Raw genomic sequence first — 14,901 nt, forward strand, 5'->3', positions numbered from 1 at the left:
TTATTGGTCACAGATCAATGAGCCATTTTAGGATAGATAACATTTGGATTCTCTCTCCTAATATTTTTATAGGGTTTAGCTTACTATGGAATTTGAGCAATTGGCTAATAATGATTCTAGTCAAATATAATACCCAGTTGCATCTTAATCAGATGACATATGCGTGAGCATCCTGCCCTCACAGATCCACCTCACATATCCAACATCCACACCCAGATAATGCCTTAGTGAGTGTTACCCTAACCGTATGGAGCTCACCTTGATATACTTGTTGTACATTCGCTATCTCCATGTGTTTTTCCATCTCATTTTAAACCTCAAGAAGATCCAAATCTCTGGTGAACCACACCATTAGAAAGAGGCACGACTTACTGTTAAAAACTTTTAGTAATCTCATGTTGGATAGCAAATAAACATTACAAAAACCTTACCATGCACTCTTTGGAACTCTTTGTAATTTTTAATGATGAGGCACTCAAACACCACTGTTACCTGTGGTGTGGTCCACTTGAGATCTGAAACTCCCATTTTTTTGGACCGCATCATAAAAAGGGCTGGAGAAACGGAAGGACCGTGTGGATATACAACAATCATCAAGGTGGGCCCCACGGTAAGGCATCGTGCGCCCTCACATGATTCATTGAAATTGATGGACGGAGACGTGTCGCGGTCTCGGTGGGCGGCATAGAGACATCACCGGAAATTCTCGTCCGCTTCTTACCGTATCAAAACCCAAAGTACAAGACCCGGAATTCTCGAAAACGGAGAGGACAATTTCGTAATTTAAGATTCACCATATAAGAAGTCGCCATCAGTCGTTACCATCGATCGAAGCATTTACTCGCTTGATCACACCCGCCCCTCTCTCTCTGTCTCTCTCATATCAGAAAAACATCTCAGGAAGGAAGAAAGACAGAAAAGAAATCCGATCCCCTTCAATGCAGACTCGAAACCCTAGAAAATGCCCTAGAACTTCCGTAATCGTCAGACCGAATTTCCAGACTCCATCTTCAATTTCCTTCTACTTCTCTGGATTTTGAACTTCCGATTCTTCCCATTTTCGAAAAAGGACAATGTTGGAATGGCCCAGTTCAGGCAATCAGGCGCGGATAGATTCTCAATCCGAGTCAACGGAAGCAACAGCGTTGACCAGATCTCCGCTCGGAACACTCACAAGCAGGGTAGGATCAGACGGTCCGGACGTTCTGATAAGTATCAGAAGGTCTCGGTCGGTGCTGTTGTCGTGATTATATCTCTGATGCTCCTTGTTACTGTCTTCGCTCTTTACTTCCTTGCTGCTGATAAAGGTTCGTCCGCCTCTACCGGTTTGTCTGGTTATTTGGTAAATTATGTTGTTTTGAGCGGTTTTTTTATTTAGATCCAATATAATGTAGATGCAATTCGGTTTGATTTTTTTACATGCATTTTATTGGAATTCCTTTCTCATGTTGAGTAAAAAGTCGGAAGAGTGTTCACGAAAGTAATGTGTTTTCTGATTGTTTGGACCACTCACATTTAGTGGGGAATGTTTTTATGACGTGATGGGACTGTTGATTTGGTCGGGCATTCTTGGGCAGACAATGAACAAAGGTCTGGATTCAACAGATAAAACTCACTAGATTGGATGGTTAGGATTGTCCAGTTGCTGTGGCCAACCTACTAGGGAGCTCACCAGATCAACTGTTTTGATTGCCATAAGCATTACACTGATTCATTGTACCGTTTCATCTGTAATTTGGTACAATTTCTTTTCCTCAGTTGGCTGTATTTCTTGACTGACTCTAAAGTTGTGAATTGTGTAATTCATCCCGCAATGGATCAAGAGGATCAAGAATACTCTTCAAGGCACACATGGTGTGGGATATTTTGATGACCTCTGGGCTGTTCATTGGGTGGGGCCCACCTTAAACATGCCCGGATCTGAGATGAGGTTGCTCTGCTCATTGGCTAGACACGTGTGTACTGAACTGAAGGTGAAAAAAATTTCACCAATGTTCCACATTTGATGTAATGTGCGGTTCGTCTGATGAGTGGACCTGCCTCATTGTTAGATAACAGCATGTTCATGGCTGGGCTTGCCTGATGACTGTCCCTGGTCCTTCTCATGTGTGCAGCACTCGCACATGTACATGTAAGAGGATTTTGGATATTCTTTGTGCAAGTATCCTCTGCATTTGTACTGTGCTTAGACTTTAGAGCAAGAACTTGAAGTTTATTTCTTTCGTTATGAAATTCATTTTCTAGTCTAGCTTGCTATGTGAAGCATATTAGTAGATTTGAAGCATCGGTGAATGACTGCTAGTTATGGGTTGTGCAGAATACGACAGTTCAAATGGGCAAGATGCAGATGGAAAGAATGTAGCGGATTTTCTGTCAAGTGCGGGTCAGAGGAAGGGTTTTAAAGTTCTCGAGTTCGGGAAAGGTTCCGTTGCGTTTGGTCGGGATTCAAGATACTGGGATGGGGATGACAGGAGAAGAGATGGGGAATACAATCAAAATGCATCGAAGCTCAGGAATGTTGGTGATCTTGATGGAACGAAAGGAAAGAGTCAAGTTTTGGCAAATGATATGAGTAGAAACAAGCAATTTCCTTCAAGGGATACTCATGGAAGGTCCTATGGGAAGCAAGGTGGGAATCGAAGAAGCTCAGGATTGTACAATGAAGCTGGGCGTGATGAGCTGAAACTTTATGAGGCAGAATATGAGGCATCTCTGAAGAATTCCAACCAATCAAGAGAAGAAAATAATGACAAACATGGCCTGTCCGATGGTGCTGATGGTGGGTCACAGAATGGAGAGGCTAATTTGGAGGATGAATATGACGATGATGGTATTGATTCTCATGATGCTCGCAGGGAAGATTCTGATGTTACAAGACATGATGGTGTGGACTATTTGGACATAGGTAAAAGCCTAGGTGATGATGGTGTGGAGTTCTCAGATGACCTTGACAATCGATTTAGGCGGTCGAGCTCGATCAGGGAGTCTAATGTTTCTGATGAAGCCTTCAGTAAGAAATTTGAGAAAGATTCCTCTCTGTTACCTGAAAGTGTTAGTACTGGTAAAATCGGGTCTGGGCGTGGCAATGCCAATGGTGATGAAATGAGGAAACGTGCTATTTCTGAAAAGAAGCCGGATTCAAGAAAAAGAGGGAAGCGTCACAGATTTTCTGGCAAGTTTTCTATCCTGATTCCTAGATGGGGGACTTCTGAATGCTCATTTCTGTCGAGTTGGCTTGTTTGTGAATATGAGGGAGCAAGGAAAAATTTTGAAACCCAGAATTATATGTACAACTGTATAAAAAAAGTATCATCATCATTGTCATCATCTAAGCCTTATCCCAACTAATTGGGGTCAGCCATACGAATCCCCTCCATTCCACTCGATCAAAGACCATATCCTAAGTTAAATCATAGGTCATCAAATCTTTCTTACTACCTCTGCCCTCAATGACATGCAGGGTGTGTTTCAACATTGAGGTCTCTGTTTAAGTCAAGCTTACCTATATAAATAAATAAAGGAAACTTTTAAAAAGCATGCTGATAATAAAGTGTGTAATTTCATACAAGGAAAACGTTAGTGTGTGATTCTTGTTAAGCCAATGTTTCTAGTATTTACCAAAAGGACAGAAGATACCTACGATGGACACGCACCCACAACTTCAGGTAACCATAATCCACCGAGGCATCCCCTCTTTCCTAGCTATGTTTATCTTTTAGTTCCATTATACTGACATGTTCTTACGTTGTTCCCTTGATGTATTTTAGCTTTATCATGTCCTGTCTATGTAATTCAATCTGTTTCCTGCATTTTCCCTCTCTAATGAATGACAATCATGTTTTGTCATGCACTCCATGACATGATGAACCTTACTTAGAGAAAGCAAATGTTAAGAGAAAATACCCTCTTTCTTACTTGTGTCCATCTATCTAAAGTCAGCAACCATGAAATCCTTCCACCTGTTGTCCAACCCCCCATGCGTTGTTGTAGGAAATTATCGTGATGTCTCTTTTTGGGACTTGGTGCTATATTTCTGCTCTTTTTTTGAATCATGTTTAAAATCTTGTGATGTCAAGAAAATTATACATTGTGGGTTCTCCCAATTCCAAACATTGTTTTCATTCTCTGAAACATCATTTTTTTTTTCCTGAAAGATAACTGAAATTTTATTAAAGAAGCAGATGGGAGATCTGCACCAAACTTACAAAAAGACAGAAGCTAAAGCACAACTTGAAATAGTTTCACCTTTCTAAATACCTTTGCCGAACAATACTTCATTTCCTGAAGCATCTGTTATTGCGCACTGCCCAAATTACCCATAATCCAATGAGCAAAGTGAGCCTCCACAGCTTCATTCCTTTCTGTCGAATCTACCCCCATACCATGCAAGGAGAAAAGCCTCAATTGACCATGGGACCACCCAACTACAGTGAATTAGGCCGAAAACCCACTCCGGACTCCTTCGGCTAAGGCATAATTCAAGAACAAATGATCAACTGCCTCTTGCATCATGCATGACCTAGATCAGGAACATAGGAGGGGAGGGAGAACTTGAAAAAATATTATAGTTAGGTGATTGCAAGCAATGCATTGTGGTCCACAGGATTTTATATATATATATAGATATATATATATATATATATATATATATATATATATATATATATATATATATATATATATATATATATAGAAAGATGACAACTTTATTAAAAGAAGGCAAAGCTGAAAGAAAAAGAACAAACAACAACCAAAAAGACAGAGAAAGAGAAAGCAGAGAAATTACAAGGGCTGCAGCCCAACCCAAAGAACTACATTAGCAAGGGCCATAGAGAAAACACTCCTAGAGGAACCACATTCATCTCAGAAACATCTATTATTCCTTTCAGCCCAAATAGCCCACAAACCAGCCAAAAGGAACATTCTCCACCTCTTCTTTGAGGCCGCCACTAGGCCTCCTTCATGTCATTGAACAAACAGGTCAGCTATCAACTTCGGGACTACCCAGCTGACACCAAAATGCTACCAGAACTCCCTTGAGAAGGGGCAATGTATAAACAAATGATTCACTGTTTCTTCCTCTCTCCACAGGATAATATTGAATTTTAATTTCTATGAAAACAATCACGTAAATTGTATTGAAGTTCTCACCAGTACAGTTCGAAATGTAGATCCATTTGGGGAGTGGAGGGGATTTTTTTCCCTTTTTTTTGGGGGGGGGGGGTGACTTGAAAATTAAGAGTAGGTCATTGCAAGCAATTCAAATGGGGTCCACAAAATTACAGCATTCAAGCTTTATATCTATGAAAACAATCACATGTGAGCTTGCTCTTAGGATCTGTTTTTTTAAAGAAATCCATGCTTAAAATTAAAAAGAGAGAGAAACTCTCATCCATTAAGGGTCCGTTTGGATGTGTGGAAATGTAATGGATGAAATTCATTTATGTGGAAGTGTCATATTTCTGATGTTTGGGAGTTCCAAAATTGCCCCCTTTCAAATGAATTTCATCCTCATTTCCATTTCATTGTTGTTTCACCTTTATCATTACCATTCTTAAAGTCAATACATTATTTTCCATCTCAGGAAGCAAACCAAGGCATTAACAAAGTTTCCTTAACAATCTACCAGTTTTTGAAAAGAATGATTCATTTTAATTTCCATTTTAGCTTTTCCATGAAAATTATCCAAATGCAGAAAATGGAAATTACGCCATTACATATCATTGTTGCATCAGATTTCCATTGGAAGCAGAAATGCTCCCCTATAGCTCTTTTCTTTTCTTTTTTTTTTCCTTCCATTTTTGCATATTTCATTTTATTCATGTTTCCTTAATGCTTTACATTTCCGGTAAAACTTTTCTACATCCAAATGGGTCCAAGGCAATTGATAAGTAGTTCCAATACAAAGGATTCTTCTAGACACACCTTTCTTAGCAAGAGAATCAGCCAATGAATGGACATCCCTCCCCCAGAGCATGTTTGAAAATGAGTTGTTTGGGGGCCAATTCAGCTTTAATTTCATTCACTGTTGGAGCACATTTCCATGGTATGGGGCTTTTTCCCACTACCCATGTAAGGTCATCTTTGAGTTAACTCTGACCAAAATAGTATCTAACATATTGGAAAATATGAGTTAACTTTCCTTGATAGCTTGTAGTTCTGCATTGTCGGAATCATCAATCCTTATCAGGACAGAGGAAAACAAAAATTTGATATGGTCCTTTATTACATATTAACATCTCCAACCTCGAATTTGCCCAGATTTCCTGTTGAGCTTCCATCAACATCAAGCTTCATCCAACCAAAGGAGGTTGTTCTCATAAGATGATCACAGTGAGGGAATGGCTACTGAAAGAAATAATAGAATTCAAATATCTACCCTTGGAACTCCTTGGATTGAAGTCCTCAACTTATAATTGAGTTCCTTCAAAATCTCTAAAGAGGAAAATATGTTACTAAAATTCTTTTATTTCTCTCCTTCCATATTCCCACATAATAGCATGTGGAAGCATGCCTTGTTAAACTCCACCTATTGACTTGAATGGCCCTTTAGACCACCTTCTCATCATATCTGCTCACCAAAGAAGGCAAATCCCAAGCAATTTCAATTACTTGAAAAGAAGAATACTACATCATCTCCCTCTCAAAAAAGAAAAAAAAAAAAAGAAAAAGAAAAAAGATGGTCTATTTATTTTGCTGCTTTCCGAATTCCAACACTTGAAAAATGTTGGGTGGGGCAAAATTCCTATTTTGGAGTTTATTAAGAATAAGTATTTTATTTATTGTTGTTGTCCTACGTAATTTCTCAATTGATTGCTACACTTAAAGACACGAAGGCTTCAACAAAGTATTTCTTAAGGATTCAACATAGATGGTGGAAATAAAGCCCTGTGAAATTATCCTTCCATTGTGCTTGCTGAGAGCAACATCCAACCAAATCCTCCACCTCAATATCATCTTTCCTCATCTTCTTCTTTTATTCCTTCTTCATCTCTTCTCTTTTATTTTCTTCTTTGTTATCATCCAAAACCTAAATCAACCCATCTCAAGCCCAAACCGACCATAGCCGACCATCCTTTGTTGTCCGTACATACGTACGGACGCACGCACATACAGCTGTCCATACGGACAACCTTGTATAGTGGCCCCCGTGTTTCGTCACGAATGCTCTTCCATTCCCTTTGCTTCCCTCTTCAAAACCCATAAACTAATTCCACCAAATCTTAACCCTAAAATTCCAAAATCCCTAATTTTTCCAAACCCAAATCCCCAAATATGAAAATCCCTTATCCAAATCATAAATACCTAATTCCCACAACCTGAAACCCATATTCCCAATTCTAGAAACCCTAAGTCCTAAATCCCTTAAACCCAAAATCTGAAATCCTAACCCGAAACCTCCCAAAACCTCAACCCTAATGTTCCAAACCCTAATTCCTCTAAGCCTAGATACCCCAAACCCATTTCTCACATTCCCTAGCTTTTAAACAACCCTAACACATCAAAACTCTTACAAGACATATGATTTCCATTGAATTCAGATTTAACCCTATGCTAGGAAGGGGGTTCTATCTCCCATAGGTCCCGGTTATTCAGCAATTTATGAGATTTGCATTGCGGCACTGTTGTAGGCTTGAATTTGGACATGCCATGAATATGAAATTTCAGAATTTATGGTAAAATAGCTTTATTTTGTCGTTCCATTGCTCTAGTTAATCTGTCTTTTAATTTCATGGCATCATATTAGGTTAAATCATTCCATCCTGCATTTGTATTGTTTATGATGACATGCTATTAGATTTTTCTCTTATACATGAGTTTCTCACGTTTTTGTACAAATGTTATTTTGAAATTAGAAGTCTGTTAATTTTTGGCTGATATGCAAATAAGTTTTGGGAGGTACAGATATGTTAGGATTTGGGTGTATCATCATGATCTCTCGTTTTTGCCCCTTTTACCTTGTTCTGTTATCAACATTGAACGCCTTTTTTTAAAAAACCTCTGCAGGTTCATCTTGTGAGATGAAGTTTTTAAACTCTACAGCTCAACTTGTAGAACCTTTAGAGAGCAGAAAATTTTCAAGGTTCACCTTGCAGTATACAGAAGTAGAAAACAGACCAAATGTACCAGAAGAGTGGGAACCCAGATTTGCTGGGCATCAGAGTCTCCAAGAAAGGGAAGAGTCGTTTTATGCTCATGACCAAACTATAAATTGTGGCTTTGTTAAAGGTCCCAATGGATCTCCAAGTACTGGATTTGACTTGGCAGAGGATGATGTGAGATTCATGAGTAGCTGTCATATAGCTGTATCTTCCTGCATCTTTGGGAATTCCGATAACTTGAGGACGCCTACTAATAAAATGGTATGGAGATTAGCATCTTGCGAGTTATGAACCATTATTAAATGCGCTTTTGAAGTAGTTACACTAGATATTTTCATGATCTTGCTAGCTGTCATATTATTTTCTTTGCGAATTGAATTTAATTTCCTTTGGTTGTGATTGAATCAATCAGTGTATCCCTGCAACAATATCCAGTTCAGTAGAATATGGAAACTCTGCTAAAGTTCTGAGAGCCTTTTTTCCCAAAGATTCATTCTTTTTTCGTTAAGTTCTGTCAGTTGTATTCACATCTGGAGTTTTTTTTTTCTTTTTTCTTGTGAACTATTATTTTCTTCATTTGCTTCAAATGCTTGGAATGATGTTGCTTATGGATGATGTGAAGATGCATTTTTTGCTATCACATTAGTGAGGCATCATAAATTATAAAACAAATAACTTAAAACATCTATTACAGAGGTCATTCCAACTCTTTGAATAATGTAGATGTGAACTGTCCTCACAATGCCCAGAGCTTTATCTAGCAACAACAACTATATTTTAGACAGGATATGTTATTTTATGAACAACAAAACATTATTAATAAAGGAAGAAACTACAAAAGGGTTGGAGGGCCTCCCAGCGAAAAGATCAAATCAAGGGATTGAATCCCAGCAAAAAAAAAATAAAATCTTGCCATAAGTTCCTAATCTTGCCAACACTATTGCCCTTGGTCAGTAGCTTGCTGCAAAGGTTGAAACAAGATGTTAACCTCGATGCTAAATCCCTGGCCTTGTCACATAAGAAAGTCTCCATGTCTCTGGTTTAAGCCTACCAATCCATTGTTGAATATGAGGTGAACTCCCAAGCAACACCAGGGCATGTGGGATATGCCTAGGATGAGAAGAGAGAATATTAGAACAACCTTGAGAGCTTTAGTCTCCACCTCGATCTCATTCAATGCTGAAATTGGTCATGAAAAATCCTTCCTAGGTTAACTATGTTGTCAAGGATGATACCTCCCTTTACTGTAGGATCCCACATCTCTAGAATAGCAATACTGAAATGAACAATATTCTGCTCGAGGATGGGACACTTGTCTCTGTTATCTTGGGCTTTGTCTTCCAGAGAAATCACCAAGCTTCAATTATTCTGTTTCTCTTTGGCACTCGACTTGGGGAGAATGGGAAGGGAGAAGCATGGCTCGTTGGAGAGGGGGAAGGGAGAAGCACGGCTTGAAGAACGAGCCATGCAAGAACGACCTCAGATGCTTTTATGTGACTGCTCACCAGTAACAAATTTTCTTGAATAAAGGTCTTTATGTTGAAAATTCTGGTTTTTCTTCCCTTTCAAAGTGCCTCATGGTAACAAAGGAACCATAACCGACCAGGATTTCACTTTCCATGAATGGCCCCTCTTTCTGACCCAAGAACACACCGACAATCCAGCCTTGCATCACCCAAGTCATGTGAAAAGGGTCTCTGAGCATTCAAGGTAGAGGCGATTGATCATAATGATCTTTCCATCAACCATTGTCCAACAAAAAGCCGCAACTGCGGTTGCACCAAAAAATTTAAACTATAGCACGTGGACTGATATAGTATCTGGAATATGACAATGCATTGCGGAGAACTTTGGATGAAAAAGCTTCATTTGCCGACCCCTGTCAAGTATGTGCAACTTCCCTGTTTTGAACGCTTTTAAGTTTCATTAAGGAGAGCAAGCATATCCAAGTGCTTGATTTCTTCATCCTTCAATTTTTTATTTTTTATTTTGGAAGTAGACAACTCTGCACCACTTACTCCAAACCACTTCATAAAACTCTTGTGCGGATTTTTTCTCAGGTTGTTGCCCTATATAACTGAGGTAATATAGTAACCAAGACTCTCCCCCCACCCAAAAAGCCTCTCAAAATCTCACCCTTATACCCTTTCCCCCACTTCGAAATGAATGCCTTCATGAAATCTCAAACCATCGCCCACTCACCATCACTTGTTTGTAATATTATCAATCTTGCATATGATCTTTATTCTCAGATAAAAAAGTTCTTCCATCTACCTACCAATGGTTAAAGTATCGTCTCAAATTGGTATGTATCTCCCAATACGTACCAGTATCGCCCGATATGTATCAGTATTGCCTGAAATGTCCCAGTATCGCCCATGAACAACGTGGGTGTATCTGCCCTGTATTGGCCCGAAACAACCCAATATGGGTTCATATGTAGCAGTATCGGTGGTGGATGATGGGTTTCGTGACACACCCATTTCAAACCTTGTTCTCGACACCTCTTCTCCCTCCTTCCCCCGGGCCCTTCATACTGTCACATTTCTTCTAATTACATTTCTCCATAGTGCATTTTGTTTGCAACCATATTGCTATTGCCATTCTCCATAGTATACATTACACACTTGCTCGTGCGTGCGCACACAGTTTGTCTTTCCATTTTTTCCAACCCAAAAATAGCTGCAGCACGGCTACAGTGATGATAATGATGATCATGGCAGCAAAAATTATACTTTTCTATCTCCGAACTTCAGAGATAGCCTTAAAAACAATGTTTGACGCATATTTGCATGATAAACTGTCATAGGGAAACATTAGTTACATTTGCACTTGGTGGCTAAGGTAAATCTTTGATGTTGTCTTGATTGCAGGTCACACGTTTGTCAAGGAAAAATGTCTGCTTTGTTATGTTTGTGGATGAGAATACATTGCAAACATTATCATTGGAGGGTCAAAAACCTGATAGAATGGGGTTTATTGGTTTGTGGAAGATTGTGGTTGTAAAGAATTTACCCTATTCCGACATGAGGAGAGTGGGCAAAGTACCAAAGTTTTTGACACATCGACTTTTTCCTTCTGCTAGGTAAGAATAAAGATAATTGGATAACAGAAGAAGTGTCTAGTTTGGTGCCTAAGAGATAAAGGGTCTCACCATGTATGTGCCCTGGCCCAAGATTCAAGTTGGTCCAGTCATCAGGTGGGCCACATCATACAAGACGCCAATGAACAGCTGGAAAAACTTGCTAATTGTTTTTAGCCATTCATTTGTTGCATACACTGCAGCCCACCTGGCAAGTGCAGTGGCCTATTTGTGGGCAATGCATCTAGAAGTTGGGCCCACCAAATGGATAACTTGGATTTTCCATGAAAATGCCACCTTGACACATCCATGTAGAGGGCCTAGGATGTGCATAGTGGAATTAGGAGACCTTGGTTTCATATTCATCATTTGTTTTTTACCAGAGAATGCATGTTAAACTACTTGCCTATATTTGTTATTAACACACTGGACACTGCATTGGTTGTAAAGGTTTTGTGTCTTTCTTTTTCCTGTTCACCTCTTTTCGCTTAGGCTTTGTTTGAGACATCTTCTCACATGATGTTCTGTGTTTGATATATTTAGCTTTGTTTCGGGGGTTTCTCTTACTGAACTCTGTCAAGGTTTTGGAGCTTTATTTCCTTTTACACAGGAGGATGGCCACTTGCAGACATGTATTTGTAGTCTCCAAACCCACAACACCCACATTTGTGCACCAACTGTAAATATGCCATTGCCCAAGGGGTGATCAGTTCATCAACTGGGCTCGCACATTTATAAAAAAATGGACAGGTAATAAAAAAGATAACCACCCACATTCGACTTTTGGCATGACACATCCAATGAGAAGATTTTGGGTAGGGCACATTAACAGTAGGCCCCACCTGATGAACAACCAAGGTCTTCACAGGTGTGGTAGCATCTAGGTTTGGAGGCTGCAAATGGAAGTCTGCAAGTAGCTCTCCCCTCTTTACACAGTGTGAGAACCGAGAAAATCAGTTTCCCATGCACTTCAGCACCCAATTTGACTAAAAGAACTTGCAATCTTCAAAGTTGAAGTGAATATTCCGATAAAACACTCTTGATTCTAAAGTTAGATTTCCCCGAATAAATTCCTTTCAGGTATTCAATCTGGCTGGATAGCAAACTGCGGCTCCAAAGCGATCCTCTCCTCATTTTGGAATATTTCTTGTGGCGGCATGGTTACGAGTATGCCATCTCTAATCACTATGATCGGCACTGTGTATGGGAAGAAGTGGCGCGAAACAAGAAGCTGAACAAGTTTAACCATACCATTATAGATCAACAGTTTGCATTTTACCACGCGGATGGGCTGAAAAAATTTAATCCCTCGGATCCAGACAAACTGCTGCCTAGCTGTATGAATCTTATCTAATTGTCTACTTTCATGCAAAGGAATTATAGGGGTGCTCAGCCTCATCAAAATTATCTTTAGCTAAGCCCCCCAACTCCAAACATGAGGGTTCCATGGTTGATCTGGACCGTTGATCTCATGAGCACCACAATGGATGGCTGATGCTCTAAAACTTTTCCAGATTGTGAGGCATCTCTTTGATTCTTTCTCTGTTGAATGTGGACCATTGCTGCATTTTGATCGAAGTATTAGGATCATCCAGTTTGGGAAACTTTTCAGCGTGGTGGTGCCATCAGGTCAACAGCCTACATCACTGAACCATGGCCCCCACATGTGTGGACTTGTGCCTCAACAAACTATACATTTGCTGACTATCAAAACCCTCTAATTCCTGGGGCTGTCAGTGGGCCTGGATTTTCTGCTGTTTGTGCTGGGCCTGCTGGGTCATATGCATTGAATTTATTTTTATTTTTATTTTGCCTTGCCCCAGGCCCAGCCCATTGGCAGCCGTACTAATTTCTACGCCATTCAATCCTCAAATTCAAATATTTGTGCCTCTTATTTCCATTTATTGATGTTGTCGACAGATGTTCCAGAAGGATCTTTCATTGTGAGAGCTCACACACCTATGTCAAACCTGTTCTCCTGTCTTTGGTTCAATGAGATCGACCGGTTCACCCCACGTGATCAGTTGAGTTTTGCGTATACATACTTGAAGCTGAGAAGGATGAATCCCGGGAAACCTTTTCATCTCAATATGTTCAAGGTACATAATCTCTTTCATGATAACATGAACACAGTAACTAGTCATGCAGACATGTTCCATGGTGATATTTGGCAGACATGAATAAGATCCATATTTTTCATCCAGCTGGACCTATGTGAACTTGCCATTGTCTGTAGATTAGGCCAACCAGCTGATTTTGATTTCTTGATTTGAAGGAACAATGATCACTTCCCAATTTGTGCCCCACCTTGGCATTTAGAATCATTTTTCAGCTGGCCTATTTTGAGTCTATGATTTGTCCATGGTGGGGCCCAGATGAGCAATCTGGATCTTGTATGCATTAATTAGTGTGCAATTGACGTTTTACTCGAACAATGTAGAACTGGACAGAAAGAAGCTTATTGTTTAACTTTTGTCTTTATCTCTTTCTATCGCAGGACTGCGAAAGGCGATCAATAGCTAAACTTTTCCGTCACAGGGCAGACGAGAAGCGGAGTGTTCCGTCACAAGCAATAGGGTGAAATATGCGTTATTCCGAGATTTTAGATAGAAAGGTCTCTTTCTTTCTTGTTGTATGTATTTTGAGCCTGTCGCAAAGCCCATCCGTGTTCATTCTTGCGAGTATGATTCAGCAAATGCATCTAGAGATGGTGATCTTTTTTGCTGAGTTGTACCATGAATGGACCATTGCCACTATCATGAGGTTTGATTTCAATGATGGGCCATAGGGGATATGCTGTTTTCCTTTGGGACCAGCAATTCAGGTCAGGTCGAGGTTTTGCATTCTTTCTATCTTTTTAGCATTTTGATCAATATATGATATACTTCACATTGATTTTTAGTGCAATTTTCTGTGGATTTACGAAGGCCCTGTGGTTTACCTGCACTAACTGTTGTACAATGACAATGTAAATTTTCGTCCCATTGTTGCCAGGACTCTTAAAATTTCATTTCATTGATACTAATCAGCCTTTTGATGCACATGTATGATGCTTCTACTCTTTAGTCATATGATGATAGGTCGAATTGCATGGTGTATACGCGATAACCACTTGCTCTAAAAGCTTGAATTAATAGAGTATGGCGAATAAATCTCTTTATCTCATAGCCTAGGCCTCACATTCCATCGGTTAGGACCTCGGCCGAACTCTCCTCGTGGGCTCCACATCACATGAGCCACCCGCCTCACATGGGTGGGGCCTGCTTCACATGGGCCGCCCACCTCGAGTGTGCCCCTGCATCCCATAGGCCACTCCGCTCAAGCCCGGTGTGAAAATGCCCCAACACATAATTAAGAGTTTGGTAATTTTTGTATATGAGCATCCATCCTTTTTCTAAAAGAAATATATCCAATAAAAAATCTCTACTCAAACTGAATATTGTTACCATTCATTGGAATTATTATATAGAACCTCCATTTTCCTTTTCTTTTCTCATATATTTTTAATTGTCAATCCCTTGAGAAAACAGATCCTTTGAAACAATAGCTTTTTAGTAATAGCAAGATGGCAAGGGCGCTGGCCTCAAAAAAAGAATGGTGATGCAGCAATCCAATGTGCATAATCAATTAGACTTTGCATCTAACACCCTTCTTGCAATTTTGTTAATCTTATTCAGATAATCATCTGACTTGTGATTGATGCCCATGAGCAAAAAT

At 39.7% G+C, this 14,901-nt stretch overlaps 1 protein-coding gene across 1 annotated transcript; it reads left to right on the top strand.

Annotated features, from left to right (window-relative positions):
• The first annotated feature begins 713 nt into the window (after positions 1-713).
• Positions 714-14,194, top strand: LOC131234911 (uncharacterized). Its single transcript, XM_058231907.1, has 7 exons — positions 714-1,307; positions 2,318-3,172; positions 8,008-8,363; positions 10,976-11,187; positions 12,265-12,521; positions 13,105-13,283; positions 13,682-14,194. Exons 1-7 carry the CDS (start codon positions 1,082-1,084, stop codon positions 13,763-13,765), a joined length of 2,169 nt encoding a protein of 722 aa, XP_058087890.1. The 5' UTR covers positions 714-1,081; the 3' UTR covers positions 13,766-14,194.
• The last annotated feature ends 707 nt before the right edge of the window (positions 14,195-14,901 follow it).

This window comes from Magnolia sinica, chromosome 19 (assembly GCF_029962835.1).
Source record: "Magnolia sinica isolate HGM2019 chromosome 19, MsV1, whole genome shotgun sequence".
Lineage (NCBI taxonomy): Eukaryota > Viridiplantae > Streptophyta > Magnoliopsida > Magnoliales > Magnoliaceae > Magnolia > Magnolia sinica.